Genomic DNA, 22175 nt, shown 5'->3' with positions numbered 1-22175 from the left:
GTGTCTGAGATTTAAGTTGTATTTGTCCAAGGATGCAGCCTGAGATGGAGTCCTGGAGCAATCTGCATTCACCCAGATTGGATCACATTAAGGACGCAAGGAGTGCTATGTTGTCCTAAGACCTCTTCCCTGTTCCTTCTGTATCTGACAGGCCAGCAGATAATTGCTAATCCCTATCTCTACCCCTCAAAATATAGAATCTAGCAGCTAAAGTTTAATAGTTGGATGTTCTAGTTCTACTATGGATAAATTAGGTTGCATTTGATCATAGGTCAGAAGCCTGGAGCAATTTGGTCCTAAGCTTATTTGGATGGCTGTGGACAAATCATTGCCTCTCTTCTGTTGCAAATACAGGAGATAAGAGCAGTAAGCCTCCAGTTCTTCAAGGATTACTTCAACAAGAGCAGCCTTGTCTCCTGTTGACAGCTACTGTTTACACATATTAGAAGGGTGAGTGCTGACTGAGCCAGTACGTGATGGAAGTCTCAGATCTGATCCCACAGACCACATGATCGCTCTGATCAGTGTGTAGTCTACCATTAGTCAGCTACAAATGCTCTGGGTGCAGAAGATGTGCACTCTTCTGAATCAATAGGTTAATCACCCATCTCCCCACCAGGCCTATTTGCAAAGTGGTATTTGAAGCCAAGAGAATATAATTGCTGTGAAACTGCTGTCCGTGCTTTCTAATTTGGGAAGATCTGAAATCATGCATTGTGAAAGTGAATTTGGCCACTAACTTTCCTAAACAGAAGGGGAGTGAATGTGCAAGGATAACAGCTTGACATGTCAGATAAACACCCTAATGTACTTATTTCGTTTTGTTGTTCATGTTACATTTTGATCACATCCTGCTGCAGAGCTTGGACTAAAATAACACACACTGGTAGATAAGGCTGAAAAATAGTAACTGAGTTTGTTTATGACACATCTAAGCCATAACCTGGTTGGGTTGGGTTTGAAAGAGCATATTCTATGATCTCCCAATCACCGCAGTTTGTAAATAATGATGTATGGTTTAATATGATGAATGGCAAAAAAAAAAAAGAGGATAGACACTGACAATCAAGAAAATGAAGGGATAAATCCTTTATTATGGGCCCTGTGTAGGCTGGTGAAAACCCACTGGAATGAAAGGATGAAGTACGGATGAATAACAAGAAGGGACACTGAACATTCAATGGAAGAACAAAACCAAACCTTAGTTACAGTGATAGTTTGCCACTGGTGAATACCCCGTAAGATTTAGCCCCATAAGGCAAAATGTCAGTGGAGGAGGTCCTGGGAAGGCTGTCCTGTCGTATCACTGCCCTAAAGTACAGTGGAGATTGCTGTATTCTATCCCAGTGCTGGCTGGGGAATTCTGGGAGTTGAAGTCTAGACATCTTAAAGTTGCCAAGGTTGAGAAACACTGGGTTAGCTGGACTGTTTTCATTTCCCCATCTGCGTGGCTGACGTGCAGAGGTTGGCTGTGCCAGTATATACCCGCATTCCTACCTGATAGCTCTCAGATACATAAATCTGTTTGATTGGTAATGACAATTGTTAATAAAACCCATAGCTGTTTCTATATGTTCTCCTGATTAAAACTCACATGGCATCTGAAACAAAAAGAGACAACTCCTCTGTCTTCCCTGCCTAGGGAATGATGGCCCTGATAGCAAATCTTCTTGAACATACTTCTTTAAGGGAAAAAGAAATAAGTCATTTGTTTCAGCTCCTTGCTTAACTGCCAATGATGTGCTTCTCAAGGCTTTGGGTTAGGAAAGCTGAGATAGGGAAGGTGATACAAGCAGTGGGTAGGTAAGTTATCGCTATCACATAATGAATTCTGTGTGACTCAAAGCCTTGTCTATTTCTTTATATACAGAATTTGCACCAGCAGAAAATATTCCTTTGCATATTTCAGGCTGGTCTTTAGCTACTGGATAGACCAAAAACATTCACCTTTTGCAGACTGAATCTGAAACAGCACGTATATATATATATATAAAAAAACCTTCCAGCTTCATGTTATCGTATGAGGTAACCTATCCCAAGTCCAGCCATGAACTGACTGTAAATGCTAAAGTGCTGAGATGGTCAAAGATTACTAGTTATAAAGCAACTTAGCAGCTTCCTATATTGCCATCCATATGACGAAGTGATGTGCAAGACAGACGGACTATGAACAAAACTCAGAAGAGGTTTTCTGTGGCAAAGGCCAAGAGTCACTTCAAAAAATGAAAATAGGAATATGTAAATCAGTATATCTGATAGTCTGTTAGAACCTGCAGAGAGGGAACTGCAGCAGGAGGCTGAAGCGTAAAAGACTCTCAACTGAGCACTCTCATCAGCCAGCTCCCTACTCAGAATATTTTGTTCCAGTCGCAGTGTAATTTTCCCCAATCCCAATATAATATTTTCCTATTTTCTCTCTTCTAGTCCTTAGTCAGCATCCTGTGCCCACCAGGTTTTCAGGGGTCTCTGAGGAATTCCTGACCCAGGAGGAGGTAGGTTGGGTTTTTCCTTCCGAAGGGTATTTTTGGACTTCTGCAAAATGTGGGTTTTCCCCAACACTACTGATTCCTGATACAGAAGATCTGGATTTATACAACACACTTAGTTAAGGAAATTCCTCGCAGTGGCATTTTCACCAGGGGATAAACTTGCTTAGTTTTTATCTTGGTTCATTCTTGCTGGCTGGGGAATTCTGGGAGTTGAAGTCCACCCATCTTAAACTTGCCAAGGTTGAGAAACACTGCAGTACTGTTATATCACTGAAACTGAGGATTGGTTTTCTAAAACTGCCTGGCTATGGCTGAGTGATGTTATGGTTAGTTTAGTAGTCATAGATTGGCATCTAGAATACTATCTGTAAACCATGAGCTCTTTTCAGGAAGGATGCAAATAAATGAATAACTGTACTGAGTCAGTTCTTTGCTGCAATTACTCTGCAGTCTTTTGCAAAAATGATTCAATACCTAGTACATAGTAATCTTCTTCAGTTAACACAAATTAAACAGTAGTACTGTAGAGACACTGTAGGTTTGCAGCATGATAGAGTTATAATTGGTGTCCTTTTAGATATGTGAAGAATACCATCATATCCCCTCTCAAATCTTCTCCAGACTGATCATTCTCATTTCTGTTAATATCTCTTCATAGAACTTAGATTCCAATCCTCCAGTCATCCTTATTACACTTCTCTAAAACGGTTCCTGTTTCACGGGAATTATACTTTTAGTGATGCAGCCCACAAATGTGTTTGCCTTTTTTTTTGCAGCAACACCATAGCTCATATTTGGTTTATGATCAACCACTATCCCAATACTTTTTCTTTCCTCAAGTGCTATTGCCAAATCAGATATCCTTCGCCCTGTGTCTGGGGTTTGATTGGTTTTCGAAGTGAAAAACTGCATTTGTCTCCTAAATTTATGTTAAGGCTGTTTTACTAAGTCAACCTTTCTCAATCTTAGTAGCTTCAAAAGGGTTGGACTTCAACTCCCAGAATTCCACTGGAGAATCCTGGGGGTGAGGTCCACACCTCTTAAAGGTGCCAAGGTTGAGAAACACTGTGCTAACTTATCAAGTTTAATTTGAATTGCATTTGTCTTCTAGGGTATTAATTATCCCCATGCAATTGCATGTTGTCGAATTTCCTCCCCATCTTCATCCAAATAATTAATAAAAATATGGAAGAGTAAAAAGCCCAAGCCTGAACTGTATGCCACATTCCTGGACATTTCACTTGTTTCACTGAAGAAGTATTTCAAAAGCATGAGAAAACCCACATTTATCTTGAGTGATAAAGTTATTCTCCCTGATCTCCCTCCTAAGCATAACTTTATGATTCGAAATGGCCTCAAATTAGGATCTGGAGCAATTACTATCCTAAAATCCACCATGCCTTGATCTGATCTAAAGGACGCCAAGGAGAGGGCAGAACCCAGACCCCTTTTCTCGAACCACGACTTCTGAGTGGCGCAAAAATTCTACGTCACGCAGAACCAACCAAGCGGAGCCCCGTTCCTGTAAAGCACCATTTTCTTTTCTCCCAAGCCGGCCACGAGCGGGAGCTTTCCGTACAATGACGTAACAAGGAAGATGGCGCCGCCCGGGACAGGCAGAGGGGAGCACGCATGCGTGGCCGCGCGCGCTGAGCTGGGGTCCAGGCGGAGAGGCTCTTGCGCTTGACTGCGGGAGCCGCGCGTGCCTCGGGAGAGGGTTGCTCCGCCGGCCGGACAGGTGCGTGCTGGCCGACCCGGGAGCTCAAGGCTTGGGCGGAGACTGAGGAGGGGCGTCTGGGATCCAGCTGCAGCTGGGGGCCAATTTCCCAAAGGGAGGGAGGAAAAAGAGCAAAACGGTTGCATCTAGCCCCAGGATACTTAAATAGTTTGCGCAGATAAGGAGAGCAAAAATTATCAGGGCGATTACACGCTGCGTTTGTGGTTCAGGGTTGTAACGTTATTGACCCGGGTTTGTTTTTGCTGTTTTGACTCGTGAGCCGCCCGGAGTCACGGAAGTGAGATGGGCGGCTTCGTAAAAAAATAATAATATTTTTAAATTTTTTTTTATTTTTATTTTTATATATACACACACACGAACGAACTAGCAGCAGTTCAGATGAAACAGCGGCCTGGTTCAGACGCTGCACAAACCATGCTTGTTCTCCTCCTGCAGGAAATGCATGAAGGCTTTGAAACAAACCACCAAGGGCTTTAGGAAGTGGTGGTGGCGTCGAGCAAGGGCCTGGCGGAGTTTTCCTTCGTGGTGGGGTTAAACGTGTGTCAGGAAGGAGCCCCGGGTGTTCATTCATGAGTCTGGCCTTCCCTCCCTTCCTTCCCCATCTTAAAACAACTCTGGGTGGCTTACAACCAATAAAACAGTATAAAAACAGTATAAAACCATATAAAGCAGTATAACGACCACTGACAATAAAAATAAAAACAGACCTGGTGCCACAGCCCCACTTCTCTAATGCACCCCCATTAGGTTGTAGGAATGCTGGTCCTTTCGCAGCCTCCGGTAGAATTTAGTCCCGGTTTGCCTGGCAGCTGCCCGGAATGGCCTGCAGGTGAGCAGATGGGTAGAGAAGTGGGGTGCTCTGGCCCCGCTGCCCTTATCCCCACGCAGGCTAGGAATGCAGCGGGTGCTGGAGAGGATGGGGTGATCCCATAGTAGATGAAGCCATGGCTTGATTAGTTGTGATTGACTGAATACGTGCCATTGCCATGGTTCAGACAATGGTCTAACCCATAAACTACAGTTTGTAAAACATGCCCGACCTGTCTCACAGTGGTTGGGGGGAAAATAGGCAGGAGTAGTAAGTAGGTTTGCTGCCTTGAGTTTTAGAGATGTGTGTGCGTGTGTATACATACATATATATATGATTAAAATCTAATTTAATAATACTGTCTGGATTCACAATAACCAAAGAAGCCAACATGTTTTGGCTTAGCATGGCGTATTAACCCAGCCACACTTCTGGATCGCCTTCTAGTGTATAACAGGTTGCTGTATCTCTTTTGGAGGCTAAACTAGTAATTTTTGAGGGCTTATTTGCAAGGCTTACCTCTTTACAAGGAAGATGGCCTGAGTGTCACTGTTCGCCTTTGGAATCTATTGCCCCACTGGAATGCTATTAAATCCGTGGTTCTACACTTTATTTAAAAAACACCACCCCAACCAAACGTTTATTCAACTTCTAATTGACTTTGGCCTCCTAATTGACTTTTGGACAGTAGGAGATGTATGTGCAAAAATCATACAATGAAAAAGAAATATCAGCTATGTTTGCCTTGGATAAATCCTTCCTTTGTGTTTGCAGAAATAATGTTGAAGCTGTGCTTGTATTTTATTGACTCGATTAGCTTTCTCCACTCTGTATTGGAGCTACAGATCCCACATTGCTTGGAAATTTTTAGAGGTTGTAATTCTAATAGGACTGAAAGGTATCAGGTAGGAGAACCGGGACTAGATTTTTAAAAATATATATATTGTCTTCCCTGCTGTTGTAGCGAACATCGTAAAATGGAGGCTCCACCTGTTACTATGATGCCAGTCACTGGCGGTACCATTAACATGATGGAACACTTGCTTCAAGGTGAGTTGTAGGCAAGGATTTGCTTGACTCTTATATTTGATTAATTCTACAGTATATGTCATTCCCTTAAAAGAATATGAAGTTCTTTAATCCTTCAAGTGCATTCTTTTTATAGCTGCTGCACTAATAAAGAGATAGGAGTATTATCTAGGTTTTGAGCTGGCAACCCATGGGGCTGTTTGACACATTACAAATTTAAAAAGACAGGTTTGCTCTACAATATATACTCAACAGTGAACTAATTCTGACTATTTGAGGTTTTAATTTGGCAGCCAACACCTGCTTTGCATTCAGATCTCATGAATTTGGGATGTACAAAATATAATTTGTGATGAGGCCTCCCTTGTTAAGAGGCATCATACCTGTATCTTTTGTGAAGGGTTGTACCTTTTCCTGCTCAGTGCGTTTTTAGAGAGACCCTGGTGCTCTTTGTAGCTCAGCGCTGTTTTTAGAAGATGGAGGCTGTTGGACAAGAAGAAACGTTTCTCATGTCAGTGAAGATGGTTAGCTATTCGATATTGCCTTTTCTCCAGGTAGTGTTTTGGACCAAAGTCTGGAAAGCCTTCTTCATCGTCTTCGTGGCCTGTGTGACAACATGGAACCTGAGACTTTTCTAGATCATGAGATGGTCTTCCTTCTCAAAGGCCAACAGGCCAGCCCATTTGTTCTCCGCACGCGACGCTCCATGGACAAACCCGGTGCTCCTTGGCACTTGCGGTATCTTGGACAGCCGGAAATGGGAGACAAAAACCGCCATGCCTTGGTGCGGAATTGTGTTGATATTGCCACCTCAGACAACCTGACAGACTTCCTGGTTGAAATGGGCTTCCGCATGGACCACGAGTTTGTAGCCAAGGGGCACGTGTTCCGCAAAGGCATTATGAAGATTGTGGTGTACAAGATCTTCCGCATCCTCATCCCGGGAAACACCGAAAACATTGAGCCTTTGTCTCTCTCCTATCTTGTGGAACTCAGCATTGTAGTGCCAGCAGGACAGGACATGGTTTCTGATGACATGAGGAGTTTTGCTGAGCAGCTAAAGCCATTAGTCCATTTAGAGAAAATTGATCCTAAAAGATTGATGTGAGATGGATTGTAACTGCAGCTGGATCTTTCCTTTTACAAAGGTGGAAGGATTTCAGAAGCTTCAGAAGTGCAGATATGTCTCATGTCCTTCTAAAGAAAAAAAAATTAGGATAGCCTGGTTGCCTTACGCTTAATTTGAATGTAGATTATTTTCAAACGATTAACAATAAAGAAGATAGTTATTGCTGTTGGCTTCCTCCTTTGACAGTAGTAGTCAAATCTTCCTTGAGCCAGCTTAATTCAAAATGGTTTTGACTCTAGATTTTTTTGTTTGTTTTTGTGGTCACTGCAATTTTTGGGTAACCTAAAGTAATATCCATTCTTTTTTTTAAAGAATTTGCTAAAGTGTACTCAACTTGCATTTATTAGGGAGAATCATCTGAGTTTAGACTAATTCCTACTGGTCTTTCATCCAGGGGGAATAATACAGGTAGAGATATTAAATATTTCAATAAGAGGCTGACTTTAGTGGTCCTGTGTAGAACATTTCCCCTCAGTCTCAAACAGGAATTACTGTGGTCTTACAGAAATTGTTAGGAGTGTTAAATGTATAAAACAGTAATGGATATATAGGATCTTTTTACACTAAAAGCATAATTATGCAGTCTTAAATAATCCTGGCTTAAAGTATGTAATAATTATCTTATTGACTCAGATTGAAATCCACCCAACATTGGTATATGAAATAGGTTTCTCGAAATTCTTGCTGATATAGGAGAGGTCCCACTGGAAAGCTGTCTGCTGGGGATCCACCTCAGTTCTGGAACTGGCTCCAGAAAAGAATCGTTCAGCCTACCGGGGCTAAGTCATCCACTGGAAACTGGCCCTTGGTTCGGTTTGCTTTCTGGAAAGAGATTTTCACGATTGCTTTCCTAGCATCAATAATTAATATGTACAGATTGAAGTACTGGTGAAAATTTAGCTACTACTTCAGTCATTATGAATCTGTAACCTTTTCAGATTTGAATTAATCCTCCCATATGTCAGTAATAATTAACCTGCACTTTCTCCTGATTACTGCAATACAATATCATGCCACCTGGCCCGTAAGCTACTGAGACAAGTGAGGTGGGGAGAACATTAGGTCAAGGAAAAGCTTCTTCTCAGCACATGACATGACAGATACCACCTTCTACTCCAGTCTCTCTCTCATTGAGAACCACTGAAAATTCTTACCTTTTCTCCTTTATTGATTGTATGTTTTTATAGGATGTGTGTAACATGAGGTGGTGTTGATGGAGCTCAAACAGTTGGGTAGACATATTTTAATGATAGATTCCTCCAGCCATGCTTATTTGAGGCGAGCCTGCTGTACAGCAGGATAGTATGAACAGGAACAGAATGTAACATTGCCTACAGTGTTATTTGTACCTCTTCGAAGAATCATGCTACTCTTTTGTTATGCAACTGGCGTAACACTCACTCTTCTGAGCTGGATCTTTCAAAACTGGACATAATTGTTCCACTAAATACCTTCCATGGTATAGATGTTAATCATAAAGACTCAAGTAATAATAGCATACTATAGTAGGTAGTCTACATTTAATCACACCCCAATTCTCTTCTAACTGTGATCCGGTATTTCCAGAATGTTTTTAGAGATTCTCTTAAAAAATACCTATCCTAAAGCATTGATTGCGTCTTGTCTCTTAGGAAATTGCAGGACTCAGTACACTGCAGATATATTGAAACCAAGGTGTGGAAGGTGATAAAGTTGTGTTTGATTTAAAAAATCTTCAGTGCAGACCTAGCAGCCTTCATGTGGTAGCCCTTTCTGGAAGTTGCTAAAAGTTAAACTAGCAAAAATAAGGAAATACTTTGCAATTTCTTTCTGGGGTCCTCTTCGGACTTCCCCATCTAGCTTCAGCCCTAGGATTCCAAACGGCTGGGGAGCCCAAAGACCTCTTGGGATTTTGGAGAATGTGCCACAGCACACCTGGATGCAGATATGGCAGCAGGTGAGCTGATCTGACTCACCTGAGCCAGTTTGGCCATTTGTAAAAACAAATGTCAAACCTACAGTACAAATGAGACATAACCCCACGAGAACTGCAAGTGCCTACGTTGACTGCGTCATTGTTTCTGAATTCGACTCACAGGTAAATTACACAACATCGGCATGGTTTGCTTGCCTTTTTGCCACGAACAGGTAGCAGTCATCACAAGTCAATCCAGTTTATGTTAATTGAGGAGGCTATGAAACAATGAGGGCTGTGACCTCACCAGCTAGAAGGGTTTCATCCATTTGTGATGTAATCTAAACTGAAAAGTCCAGGGAGCTTTTCTTTGGTTTATAAAGTGGTCATGATTAGAAAAACAGTCGCAAAGCCCTAATAGGAGTTCACATGAAACTTAGTATTGATACTTGACTAATTATGACACATATGATCCTAACATATCAATCAATCAAATCTTTATTACGGTCAAAGACCAGACAATTGTAACATAGAATTAATTTAATTAATTGTGATCAGGTTCCCACGTTGCACTATTCATCTTTTGATTTGGCTTCGTGTAGCGTGGACCCAGCTACTGTAGTTTGTAAATCATGATTTACGACTTAGAATATTGTGCAAACGCGGCGTATGATTCAAAGGCCACGTTCAGTATTGTCAAAAAAAAAACCCCAAAAAAACCAAACCAGAAAATCTTCAGATCAAAAGTTGTCTAATTTTTGTCCTTAAATGCCCTTAGTAGATTTCTTTACCAAAAGGCTTAGAATTTAAGCAATCCCTCTTTTTGGCTTTCCATGTTTTTGCCAAAGAATCTTGACAGCTCAAAAGCTTCTAGCAATTTGAAACTGGAGGTGGTAAGAACCAGGAGAGGTGGTAGAATATACGCTCTCACTCTTGATTCCCAGACTTTCCAGCTATTTCATTGGCAATAGCTACATTGGCTGGGAATCCTGGGAAATGTAGTCCCAACACATTTCTGGAGGGCATCAGACTGGAGGAATACAGTTCTTCCAGTATTTCCAGGAAAGTTGGCATTGGGAGTAGTTCAACGTTTTCTTAATCATTTCCTCTAATTAAGAATATATATATATATATATTCTTATACACAGACACAGACAGACACACATATACATATACACATATTTCAAATTTGGTCACTGCCCATCTCATGAGGAAGTGACTCTGAGTGGATTACAATAAAAACAAATATTAATTAAAATACAATAAAAATTGTATAAAAATACAATAAAAACCAAATACATACATAAATAATTGTATCTTCCAAGGTGCTGCTGGTAGAAAAGATATTAACATACAGGAGCATCTTCAAGGTGCTAGCCACCCCCAGGGTTGGTTGCCCCTTTTCTTGCCCAATGCCAGTTGGCAGAGCCAGTCTTCACTGCTTTCCGGAAGGTCAAGAGAGTAGGGGCCTGCCTCACCTCTGCGGGAGGGTATTCCATAGGGTGGGGACCATGGCAGAAAAGATACTGGTTGGATGTGTGCTAAATCATACTGTGGTTTAATTTTGGCTTAATATGTTATGGGAACTCAGGTATTTGGTTTGTAAGATACAGTTTAGCATAGTGTGGAAGTCCAGTTTATTTAATAAGCCATCCCTTTATGTGATATAGCTCAGTTGAAGACACCTTCCTATCTTTATTATGATCTCATGCATGCAGATGATGTCTCTGCCAATTGATCTAAGAAGTCTACTAACTATGGAAGCATAAGTATGGTGCTTCCACAAAGTAGGGGACTGTGCATAGCTCCATTTTAAACGTTATCTTCCTTCTAGTTCAACTTGACTCTTGCTGATTTCATGGACAGGTCATGAAGTTTCCTTCATAATGATACAGAAGTGGTTGGCCACAGTTTTGTTTAGGGATGGTTTTTCTACTTCCCGTTCTAGCCCTCAGCCCTGGGATTCCCAGGTTATCTCTAAAAACTAACTAGACTTGATGGTACTTAGCTTCTGAGTCCAGACAGGCCAGCCAGATGCCATCACCTGCCAAGATGGGCCTCCTGTGAAAGAATAAAAAGTCATGGTAGGTTGTCAGAGTTCAGAAGAGGACACACTCTCCTGTCATTCTGCAAGAATGCAGAATCTATGATCTTCCAGATGTTGCTCCCAGCAGCCTCCGTCAGCCTGGCCAAAGGTGAAGGTTGCTGGAAAATCAATTCAGCAATGTCTGTGAGAGAACCCAGATCTCTCCTCCTTTGTTGTATTGTTTGGATGAAGACTGAATGGTGGAGGGAAGTCTAAATGCAAATACAGTGCCTGTTTCTTTAGCAGTGGGGTCAAACAAACAGATTTTCAGCCTCCTGAAAACGGGGGAATGTATTAGTATCTTAAAGTAGCCCTGGATGAAAACTATACTGTACACTTCTTGTGTATTGATTCTGTGACATCAGAACATATTAAGATTTCCTAGTTCAAGACAGCCACCTTCTGGATGTTTGCAGTACTCTTAATCTTGCCCTTTTGGGATGGACAAGATGCTTATTAGGAAGATTGTAATCAAGTGCCTGTGCATTTAATGCTCTGAAACCTCCAATGATGTTCATTTTTCTCTCTGTCATCTTGCTTTTTAGCTGCTCCAGGTTGAAAGTTAAGACAGGCTGAAAGAAGAGGGTTGATGCAGTATGTTAAGCCATCAGCGATGAATTCTGGGAGTTGAAGTCCACTCATCTTAAACTTGCCAAGGTTGAGAAACACTGAACTACCATGTTTGAGTGCCTAAAGCCACCCAATTCTCCCATGGCTCTTGGTGGCGTAACAAATGGAAAACCAAAAAAATAGAACATCAGATTACAGAAAAGGAAGATGGTCATCCTGGTGGAACAGATGTAAGAACCCCTCACAAAGAGAGCCCATAACAATACAACTTAGTGTGAAGAACACAGCCTAAGAGATTGGAACTGGCATTGAGTAGCATGAATGGCCCTCACCTCTTATGCCATTCATCAGTATACTTAAATATTCTACAAAAATTACGCCAGTGTTTCTCAACCTTGGCAGCTTTAAGATGGGTGGACTTCAATTTCCAGAATTCCCCAGCCAGCATGGCTGGCTGGGGAATTCTGGAAGTTGAAGTCCACCCATCTTAAAGCTGCCAAGGTTGAGAAACACTGAATTAAGCAATTGCTTGATTGTGGGTATTCAGCCACTGTTGCTTGTTAACCCTGGTTTATTGAGTGAGGACTGTTTGGTTCAATTATGACTGAAACTAGTGCTAAAATCCACCTTAAAATTTCTCTTAAGTTTTCTTTTCCTGCAAAAAGAAGGTCCCCTTTTTGTACTTTTTCGAGTCCTTGAGAAAGTTTGGGGAGTTCTTTTATCATCGGAAGATACTACGGTACTGCTGATGGGTTAATTTCCGTTACCCACATCTACCAGTCTGAAAAAGTTCCCTGAGGGACTTTTTGCCTGAGATCTTCCCTTGGGATTTAACAAAAACACGCAAAGCCAGAGAGGCCGCAGATTGTCAGAGAGAGGTTTGTACAAAGAGTTCACACATCCCTCCTTGCTAAATGTGTGCAGAAACATATTTTCTCCACGACAATTTCACCAGAATTCTCTTCTCCTTGAAAAGGATTTCTAGAGCAAATTCCCTCCTATGAAATCCAATTTAAAATGTAAGATCACTTTGGTCCACTAATAGGAAATCCATTCTCTACAATGGCAACATCTGAGCATAGTGCCTGCTGGTTAATGCAACTCCGAAGTTTGCAAAAATATAAAAGGTCTTGGAGGAAAAAAAGAGATATTGGAGGTGGGATTCCAGAATAACTCAAGAAGGTAGTTTTTGCCTGTATGCCCTATAGGCATGAAATGTGGGTTGTTGAAGGAGGAAAAAAAATGGCAGTGACAGGAGGGAAGAAATAGAGGGGGTGTCCTAGAAAAAGATCATGGCTGAAATCTAAAATACTTGGTTCTCACCAATGGCATCTATGGGGAGAAGGGTCAAAATGGTTAAGATGGTAGCCATGACTGCATGACTGAAGCCCCATCTGTGGACATTTACACAACACACAAAAGGGTGCATGGCTCTGATTGCTTGCTCATGGCTGCCAGCTTCATGTTTTTGACCCCCCCCCCCCAAACAGAGGCCCTGTTTTTCATGAAGGGTGCAAACTCGTTTCAAAAATTAAAACAATACCTGAGCTTCTAACCTCTTCTCAACATATTTAATTCTCTGCTGAAATCGGAGTCCTGGATTGAAGACAGTGCAGTAGGCACCACACGTGTTTCTTTGTTTTTTGTTTTTCCAGTTGGGGGCTGTTATCTTCCCCCAGGCCTGGCTTGCAAAAGTCATCTTGTTGCTTTGCCAGTTGTCTGTTGCTGCACAACCACATTCTCTTCCACAGGGGCAAGGTCAGATGGATTTTGCTAAGAGCACCAGGTTACTTATTTACTTTGTTCTGGAGTGAAAGGTCCTGAATTTTCTCTGTTCCCATCATTTATTTTTGTTTGTTCTGACGCCAGGAAAAAAAAAAGCCAATCTGGTTGTTTTTAAAAAATAACGTGTGTCGGAGCAGGGATCAAGTGAGCCGAGACTTCCATCCCCTGCGATAGAAAGGGGACCTTCTACGCCAGCATCCTCTTTTTAGTTTTGTTTATTCCTTTGAATTATTTCTAGAAAAAAATGGGATCCAATAGTTTAGCTTCTGCCTGGGGACAAAATAAAAAATGTAGGATAAATCAGTAATCCAAGATTCAAATTTGGGTATTTGGGAGTGTGATTTCTATTTAATGCTACTCCTTTCGGACAAGGATCCGAAAATATCCTCCCAAGTTGCCCAGTTTTGTGCTACCATCTGCACAGTACACTCCACCGTTATTTAGATTTAAGACTTTGTAACATAGTATTTTACTTTGATATATTTTAGTACTTTTACTTTAATTGTAGATTAAATAATATTGTTTTGTTTTATATATATATAATACACACACACACACACACACACTTACATACATACATACATACATGTAAGATGGTCACTATTGTATATTTTGATTGTAGCTGGCCTTATGGCTGTAATAAATGTGTGTGTGTGTGTGGGTATTAATATTGTCATAATATTAAAATGAGGCAAAAATTAAAGCTCGTGGGGGGCAACCTGTGATCCTTAAGTAGCTTTCCACCTGATTCCCAAATTCCTCTGTAAGCAGGCCAGATGGCGATGTCCACAGGGTGTGTTCAAAAAAGTCAAGATGGTGCTCACGATGGTGCAACTGGAGCTCCACCTTTTTTTTATGTGCGCACATAGAAAACAGGCACGGCTTCGATCACACTGTTGAGGGTGCCATCTTGGCTTTTTTGAATGAACCCTGTAGACAACCCTGAGTTCAGACCAGGGGCGAAACCCATTTCTCCCTCCCCAGCAGCCTGCAAGTCTGTGAACGTAGAGGAAATCGAATTGGTAGGGGAAAGGAGAAGAGATGAAAGGATTAGCTAGCGAGCAAAAGAATATGGTTGACTCCAACCTTACTGCCTCCTGATATGTATTCCCTATTTTGTTCTCAAGAGCAGTGTTTCTCAAGCTTGGCAGCTTGAAGATGTGTGGACTTCAACTCCCAGAATTCCCCAGCCAGCTATGCTGGCTGGGGAATTCTGGGAGTTGAAGTCCACACATCTTCAAGCTGCCAAGCTTGAAAAACACTGCTCAAGAGAACACAACCCTTCATAAAACAAAATCTCTGCCACCCCACTTTGCACTGAACAGAAAGAACTTCAGTAATAATCCAAGAAGAATTCATACACTTCCTTAAAATGCTGTAGATCTAGCAATTTAAGCTGCACAATTTAAGTTGGACAAACTCCATGACTGGGTTCACACTACACGCTAAATCACCAACAAGCAGATAATACATGTGATCATCATTTGCAACCTTCCCAGGGGGGCTTCCAACAAGCAAAGTCAATGGGGGAAGCTGGATTCGCTTAATGACCATGTGATTCGCTTCACGACTGCGGCAAAAAAGGTGGTAAAATCGGGCACAACTCACTTAACAACTGCATTACTTAGCAATGGAAGTTCTGGTCCCAATTGTGGTGGTAAGTCGAGGACTACCTGTAATATATTTGCAGAGACTCTGACACATATGATTTGGGCTTGTTCTAAAGTTGTTCCATTTTGGTTTAATATTTGTATTATTGTTGAAAGGTTTTGGGGAGAAGAAATAGAGTTTAAAATGTTACTGGCAAGTTGAGTTATATATAACAAAAACCTGGAAGAATGGATCACTTTGGATTTCTCAGGGATGGAATGTAGCTAAATGGAATTGCTCTGTTGGAAATCTGCTATTCCAGGTTTCATATCCTGGATTGAAAACATGTATTTACTCTCTGCCTTTGAACGGGTTCTTTACTGGCATAATGGAAGGATTGACCAGTATGATTCTGGGTGGTCAAGGTTTAACTTCTTGTTTAAAAACTGAAGAAATATGGTATAAGATATAATGCATATCTTTTATTGTCTTTTTTGTCTCTGTGTATGTATGAATGTGTGTGTCTGGGTATATGTGTATGTGTGTGTATGGGTATATATGTGTGTGTGTGTGTGTGCGTGCACGCGTGTGGTTCGTTGCAGCCAGTTTTTCTCTTTTTCATATATTATAGTCAGTAACAATTTAAAAAACCCACACTAAATAGCATGTGTGTATGTTTTCCCCATCCCCTTTCTGCTCCACAAAGATCTCCTGGGCAAATATATTTACGCTTGTAACTAATAGCACACTTATTCCTCAATCTCTCTATGAAGGATGGCATTTTTATAGGCTAATAGTCTCTCTGCCCAGGAGGGAATATAAAACAAAGCAGAGGAAAAATTGACTTGCCGCTAGAAGTCTTTGCTCTATAACTCAATGAAAATGTCTTTATTCGCCATGCGGTAGATTAAAGTAATATTTCCTACATATATATATTTTACGACTACGAATCCCTGAGCTGTTTAGAATTGGTTGAAAACCTGTGGCCGTTTAGACGAGGCTGAACCTCCTTCGCCATCAGTCCCTGGTGTTCCCAGCCCCCCCCGGCCATGGACTGAGAAATAAACCTTCTCAGGTGTGTCCATTGGCTTTTCCAAGCTTTAACAGCTGGGGACTATGGGAATGGAGGTGCAATCCGGCTAAGGAAGGAGGTACTAACTACTGTCCTTAATAACAACAGCAGTCAGAAATATTAAGTTCTTTGGCAGCAGCGCAGAAACCGCGTTCTCCTTCCTCCTCCGCAGCAAACGGCCAAGAATCGAACGGCTCCCTCGTAGAGTACAGAACTGTAATACCTTTATTGTGGCAACAGCTTTCCTAAGGAAAATGATGGTGATGATGATGATGATGATAAAATGCCAGATCCAGTCTAAACATCTGGCTGACTGTGCGGCCAACAATAATACATTAAACTTCTATTCCCCGCAAACTCCGCGCAGCGTTTCACGGGCTCCGCAGACACTCGTCCACTTTATTCACATGCTCGTAGAGCTTGCTTAGTTCGCCATAACGCGCGCACTTGGCCGGCTGGGGTCGCCTGGCTTCCTTTTCCCTCTTTCGTGGCCGTGAAATAAACCCAGTCCGTTTCTTTTCAGCCGCCGCCAGGCTCCCGGTCCGCAGCAAAGCCGCGCGCCCTTCGGCCCAAGCCAGGCCGCTCCGCCGGCCGCTCACCTTGCCGGAGCTCACCTGGCCCCGCCTTCCCCAGCCCCTTCCCGCCGGACTACAAGTCCCGTCATGCCGCGCGCTGGCTTTTTTCCCTCTCCCCCCCTCTCCTCTCTCTCTCTCTTCCCCCCCCCGCCGCCGCCGGAGCTGGGCTTCCGGCGGCGAGGACCTTGAGCCTCCGAGGGACGCTGCGAGGCGGCTGCGGCGGCGGGAGGCGCCGGGGACGGAGGAGGCGAGGCCGAGCCGTCCGCAGGGAGTTGCCCAGGTGAGCGGCTCCTTTCCGCCTTCCCAGGTGCGTGGACAAGTTCGGTCCGGACTTACTCCAAACTCGCCCCTCCCAGGAGGGGAGGGGTCTTGCGGCGACCCCCCACGCGGGCTCCGCTGCAGCCCACCTGGACTGGGCGAGGGTCCCCCGCCCTCCTTTCCTTTCCAGCCCCTCGGCTTCTCCTTTCGACGCCCTCGCCCTCTGCCCTGCCGCCCCCCCAGCCCTGCCCTCCTTTTCCTGCAGATTCTCCAGCCTTTCCCGAATTCCCCCGATCAGCCCTGCCTCATCCAGGGGGGGCGTCTTTGGAAGTTTCTCCACCTTCTCCTTCTGCCCCCCCTTCTTTCCCCCCCAGGACTTTATCAGTGCCGCTGCCCGCAGTTTAAGGGCAGGAGGGCACCGATTCTTGGCTGTAGCTGTGCATGGTGGGACCTGTAATCCAAGACATCCAGAAAGGAGGGGCAAGGGGGGGTGTTGGGGGGAATGCCCAAGGCATCCAGAAAGTGTGGTGTGGGAAGTGTAGTCCAAGGCATCCAGAAAAGAGGGGCAAGTGGGGTGTGTGAGGGGTGTGTGAGAGGCTGCTGGAGGGGATCCCTCCTTCGATTTCATAGTTAACCTTTGGGGGTCATTGCTGCAAGATGTGATGATGGTCACCCCTTTGGTTGGTTGGGACAGGGGGACCTGGATAGATACGGGGAGGATCATGCGATCAGTGGTGCTGAGTCCCAGGGTCTGTGTGCTAGTTGCACGCTCCTTTCTCAAGAGCATATGTTAAATACCAGTGGCTAAGGGAGACAGCTGTTCTTCTGGAGACTTCCCCCTTGCATCTGGACTGCTGGGGAGGAAGCAAAATGTTAGACTCGAAAGGCTGATGGCCTAATCCAGCCCTCTCTTTACTGTCTCGCTCATGCCTTCTAGGCATGTATACCTAAGTTTACGTTCCTGTACAGGCATCTCTTTTCTTCCTTCTACTAAATCAATGGTTCTCAATGTTTTTGAATCCGCAGCACAATACTAAAGTTCGGTGGCACACCAGAAAATTATTAAATGTATATATATATAAATGTATATATATTTATATATTAAATGTGTGTGTGTGTGTGTGTATATACACACACAGAGACCCACACATATATTTTTAAATACGTCAGACACATTTGAGGGGAAGTTACACATTTTTAAAAAATATCTGCACTGTATTGACTATATGGATTATATTTTTAAAAATATATGAAAAAAAAAAAACAAGGCAAAAATCGTGTGGCATGCTAGAAACAAGCCCGCTGGTTGAAAACCACTGAACTAAGCGATGTGACCTCATTCTTGTGAATGGGGAGGCACATATTCTAAATTTTTAAACTTGTGATCGCTTACCTGGATGCTTTAAAGTGGAGTTTCTAGGGGTATCTCTTATTACTTTTAAACATTGTTGTATTTTTTGTCATTACAACTTTTATGAACACATTGTTGCTGTTATCTATTTGTCAGGGTCTACCTCTTTCCCTGTTGGGTTTCTCTGTCTCCTGCCTGTTTTCTTCCCTGACATTATTTCATGCTTTTGAATACCAAAGTAACACATGATTAGACTTCCCTGTGGCTCTGTCTCCTGTACTGCAGGGTGAAAAACCTGAACTGTTGGGAAGAGTGAAAACTTCATTTCGGGATAGCCCGCCGTTAGATCTCCGCCACCCCAATCCTTCAGTGTTTTCCATACATTGCCAAAATATGGGAGGGGAGCCAGAGGTGAGCTAATTTTTATTATTTTGCCCTTGATCGTTTGGTGGAAAAAGAAGTACAGTAATGGGTTTTGAGAAAATGAAGAACATGCTTGTTAACTAGGTCAAATGAATTATGCCTCCTGCTGCTGTGTGCTGAAAATCAAGAATGAAAATAATTATAGTGATTAGTTAGGGATAAGTGTAGCTTTCTCTAGATTAGTTTCTCTAACTTGGTGTCCTCTGTATGTCGTAACTTGTGGCTGTTTCCCTCCCTAATGGGATGTACTAATGGGATGTTGAGTGTTTGAGTTGCCCATTCTGGAAAATTCTTTGTAGGTTCTGCAAGAAGGATAGACCTTTCCACAGAGGAATAGTAGAGAAGAAATGTGGATTATTAAACGGGATCTACCCAGGACTGTATGTTGTGATTATATCTTCTTTTCATGCGTTCTGATTGGTAGCCTCTGATTACACAGGTTTTCCATTTAAGCACTCGATAAATTAATCTGTATTTTAATTGGTGAAGGCAAAGGATATTTACTAAGCTAAACAGATGTGTATCTTTGTCATATATAGCTGTTGTTAGATTCTGATCTTGCTTCTTTGTATTTGCTTGAATTGTGGTAAATTAATTGCTGTTAATATAGGTGAAGTTCTGGTGAGGTAGCTAGGCAAAGTTTGTAGCATAACCAAAGCTAAATAAATTACTGTGGCATAAACTTACACTAATTCATCTGGGGTTTTTTTTTTTTAATACTGAGGAAAGAAAGATGGATTGCATAAAAGTTTTATTGGATATTTGAAACAGTGAACTGTTGTTAAATACTTGAAATTAAATAAGTGAAAGTGATGCAAAGCCAGGCAAGACACATCTGAAAGTTAGGAATTTGGCAATGCAATGCTATATACGTGGAAATAAAGTTTAAATTTGGAAGAGGAAGGGGGTCCCTTTAAGTCTGTGGCATATAATGGATGCTTAATAAGGAAATCTGTGTGATAGCTTCTATAGCAGTATTTCTCAGCCTCAGCAATTTTAAGATGTGTGGACTTCAACTCCCGGAATCCCCCAACCAGCTGGTTGGGGAATTCTGGGAGTTGAAGTTCACACATCTTAAAGTTGCTGAGGTTGAGAAACACTTCTCTGTAGTGTAGTTGTCATAATAGAATTGGATTGGGTGACTTAGGTACCAATCTCCCTTTCTACATTGTAAACCAGTTGCTAGATCTTAGGTTTGTCACATTTTTCAGTGTAAGCTATTTCTCAGGATGGTTGTTAGGATGAAGCTGGGAAAACATTATATATTGCTTGCTGCACCATAGGATACATCTACAAAAGCTGTAAATACCAAAAGAAAAAAGAAAACAAAAAGCCAACCACAGCTGAGCCCTTTGAAGTCCTATTGATTTTAGTGTGAAAGATGTGAGCGTAGGTGTAACTCTCCAGTTGAAATTGACAGCACTTCAGCTTGCCAAAGTGTGTCCTCTGGATGACTGCAGTTCTGTGTTTAATGCGACACGGTCTGTCAGAGCGATTCCCCCTTCTGATGCAAAGAAAAAGAAAAAAAGAGAGAGAGGAAGAATAAATATATTCTGGGACCGTCACAGCCCTAGTGCGAGGAACTTACTTTTCCCAATGTTTATTTTTAGCTGTTTGTTAGTCGTGATCGCTGATTAGGGAGTTCGTTCTGATAAGGGTGTTGCTTGGTCCTGCTGTTTGGGGATAGTGGTTGCGATGTCACAAATGCCTTAAGCAATGGACTTAAACAGAAAAAAGAAGTGTTCCACTTCCTCAACTCCCCAGAGTTTGTTGCTGGGTTTTTAAAAGCTACCGAAAGACGCATCTCTAAGTAGTATGATGTTTGTACAATATGTTCGGTTGGATTTTATGACATGACTAAATGGATTACCGTGGGACGAGTGGAAATGGATAGCCATGACAACCATTTTGTGACTAGACCGTCTCCTGGGGCAGCCATTTTGTGAATGCACCCACTGCACACTTTCCGAATTCCGAATGCACCTCTGGACTCCCAAAGGGGCCTGTTTTGCTTTACGTTTTCTGCGCGTATGAACTTTACGTTGACTTCAGTCTAGTTAGGAGGTCTAACCAACGTTTGGCCCTGGGACCTTGCTCAAACTTTATTGACACAATGCTCTTTGTTTGCGTTGTCTCTGTTTGCGGGTGAATGTTGGTCTAGCTTCTCCTGAGCTAGGGCTGAAAACAGCACTCCCCCCCCAAGAGCATCCCCGGGTGATGTGAGCCAGATGGGGTACTAGAACCATGAGGCATAGGCTGTGATCACACAGACAGCAAAGCCAGGATTTTTTTTTAAATTGTGGTTTAATGTATGAGTCACCGTAGCTTGTGTTACTGTCAATGCTAAGTCAGGGGTAGGCCATCTGGTACTTTCCAGATGTTTTGGATCATATAGTCCAGTGTTACTCAACCTTGGCAACTTTAAGATGAGTGGACTTCAACTCCCAGAATTCCCCAGCCAGCCATGCTGGCTGGGGAATTCTGGGAGTTGAAGTCCACCCATCTTAAAGTTGCCAAGGTTGAGCAACACTGATATAGTCCCTTCCCACAGACCATATGGGCTAAGAGGGGTGGGAGCTGAAATTTTAAATCTCTGGAAGGCACTAGTTTGCCTCTTCCTGCACTAAGCTTAGATTGGGTTTAATGAGTGAACCTGGCCAGCATAAAACAAATATTGCCACATGTGGGAGATGTTTTTTCCTAGCATCTAAGCCCTGGAGTTCTCTTCCCCTGTTTCCTATGAGATTCTTGGGAATGACTGTCAGAAATGCCTTGTACATATAGTATTCAGGGCATAGGTGGGTGGGAGCAACCTATTCTGTAACTACATATTCCATTTCTGTGTTCATTTTAAAAATTGCCTGCCAAGAAACATGGCGAGTACAGTTGTGACACAGTGGCTGAGTGGGGTCCCCATTGCTAACCTGCTTTTTTTGGTGGGGAGGGGGGGGGTCTGGTTTTTTTATGTGAAATAGGGGCACTGAACCTAGATGAGACTTAATACTTACTTTATTTATTAGATTTATATCTTGTCTTTCCTCCAGGAGCTCAAGACAACGTATGTAGTGTTTCTTTCTCCAGTTATTCTCCACAGAGCTGTGAGATAGATTGGGCTGAAAGGATGGCTGGTCCAAAGTCAGTCAGTGAGCTTCTGTAGCTAAGAGTGAAATTGGACCTTGGTCTCTCCTGCCTTGACCTCCCTCCCCAAAAGCCAAACATTGTGCTGCTGAAACATGGCATTCTGCTCCTGGATTTTGGTTTTATTGGAATTCAGTAGCCACAAAAATGGGGTTGGGGGGCTTTGTGCAGATTACAAATTCTCCATTACTGATGCAGAGGGTATGTTGTTCTTCTAAAATATGCCTGTTGGCTCTGCAT

The 22175-nt window shown here is 42.6% G+C and overlaps 2 protein-coding genes across 5 annotated transcripts in view; both read left to right on the top strand.

Annotated features, from left to right (window-relative positions):
* The first annotated feature begins 4032 nt into the window (after positions 1-4032).
* Positions 4033-7355, top strand: MED18 (mediator complex subunit 18). Its single transcript, XM_007438410.4, has 3 exons — positions 4033-4227; positions 6000-6085; positions 6619-7355. The coding sequence occupies exons 2-3, from the start codon at positions 6013-6015 to the stop codon at positions 7170-7172; spliced, it is 627 nt and encodes a 208-aa protein (XP_007438472.1). The 5' UTR covers positions 4033-4227; positions 6000-6012; the 3' UTR covers positions 7173-7355.
* Positions 7356-16902: 9547 nt separating this feature from the next.
* Positions 16903-22175, top strand: part of PHACTR4 (phosphatase and actin regulator 4) — a 75646-nt gene continuing 70373 nt past the window's right edge. Inside the window, exons 1-2 of one of the 4 annotated variants that reach the window (XM_088140131.1) lie at positions 16903-17045; positions 18660-18785. In XM_088140131.1, the coding sequence (XP_087996257.1) occupies positions 18768-18785 (18 nt within the window). In that variant the 5' untranslated portion in view covers positions 16903-17045; positions 18660-18767. Of the gene's footprint in view, positions 17073-18659; positions 18786-22175 lie in introns of all 4 variants that reach the window. The other 3 variants (XM_088140130.1, XM_088140135.1, XM_088140134.1) reach the window with 3 other exon arrangements.

Source organism: Python bivittatus, unplaced genomic scaffold (genome assembly GCF_059951505.1).
Source record: "Python bivittatus isolate LINGU-HERP-01145 unplaced genomic scaffold, Pbiv_v1 ctg000310_np1212, whole genome shotgun sequence".
Classification (NCBI taxonomy): Eukaryota; Metazoa; Chordata; class Lepidosauria; order Squamata; family Pythonidae; genus Python; species Python bivittatus.
The sequence above is the reverse complement of the archived record's forward strand: the minus strand, read 5'-3'. Positions and strand labels throughout refer to the sequence as shown.

What these genes read in the sequence shown, in the direction of transcription:
- MED18 (XM_007438410.4), top strand. Translation starts at nt 6,013, where the DNA reads ATGGAGGCTCCACCTGTTACTATGATGCCAGTCACTGGCGGTACCATT. An exon ending in GATGGAACACTTGCTTCAAG is followed by an intron (nt 6,086 to 6,618) that starts GTGAGTTGTAGG and finishes CCTTTTCTCCAG; the next exon opens with GTAGTGTTTTGGACCAAAGT.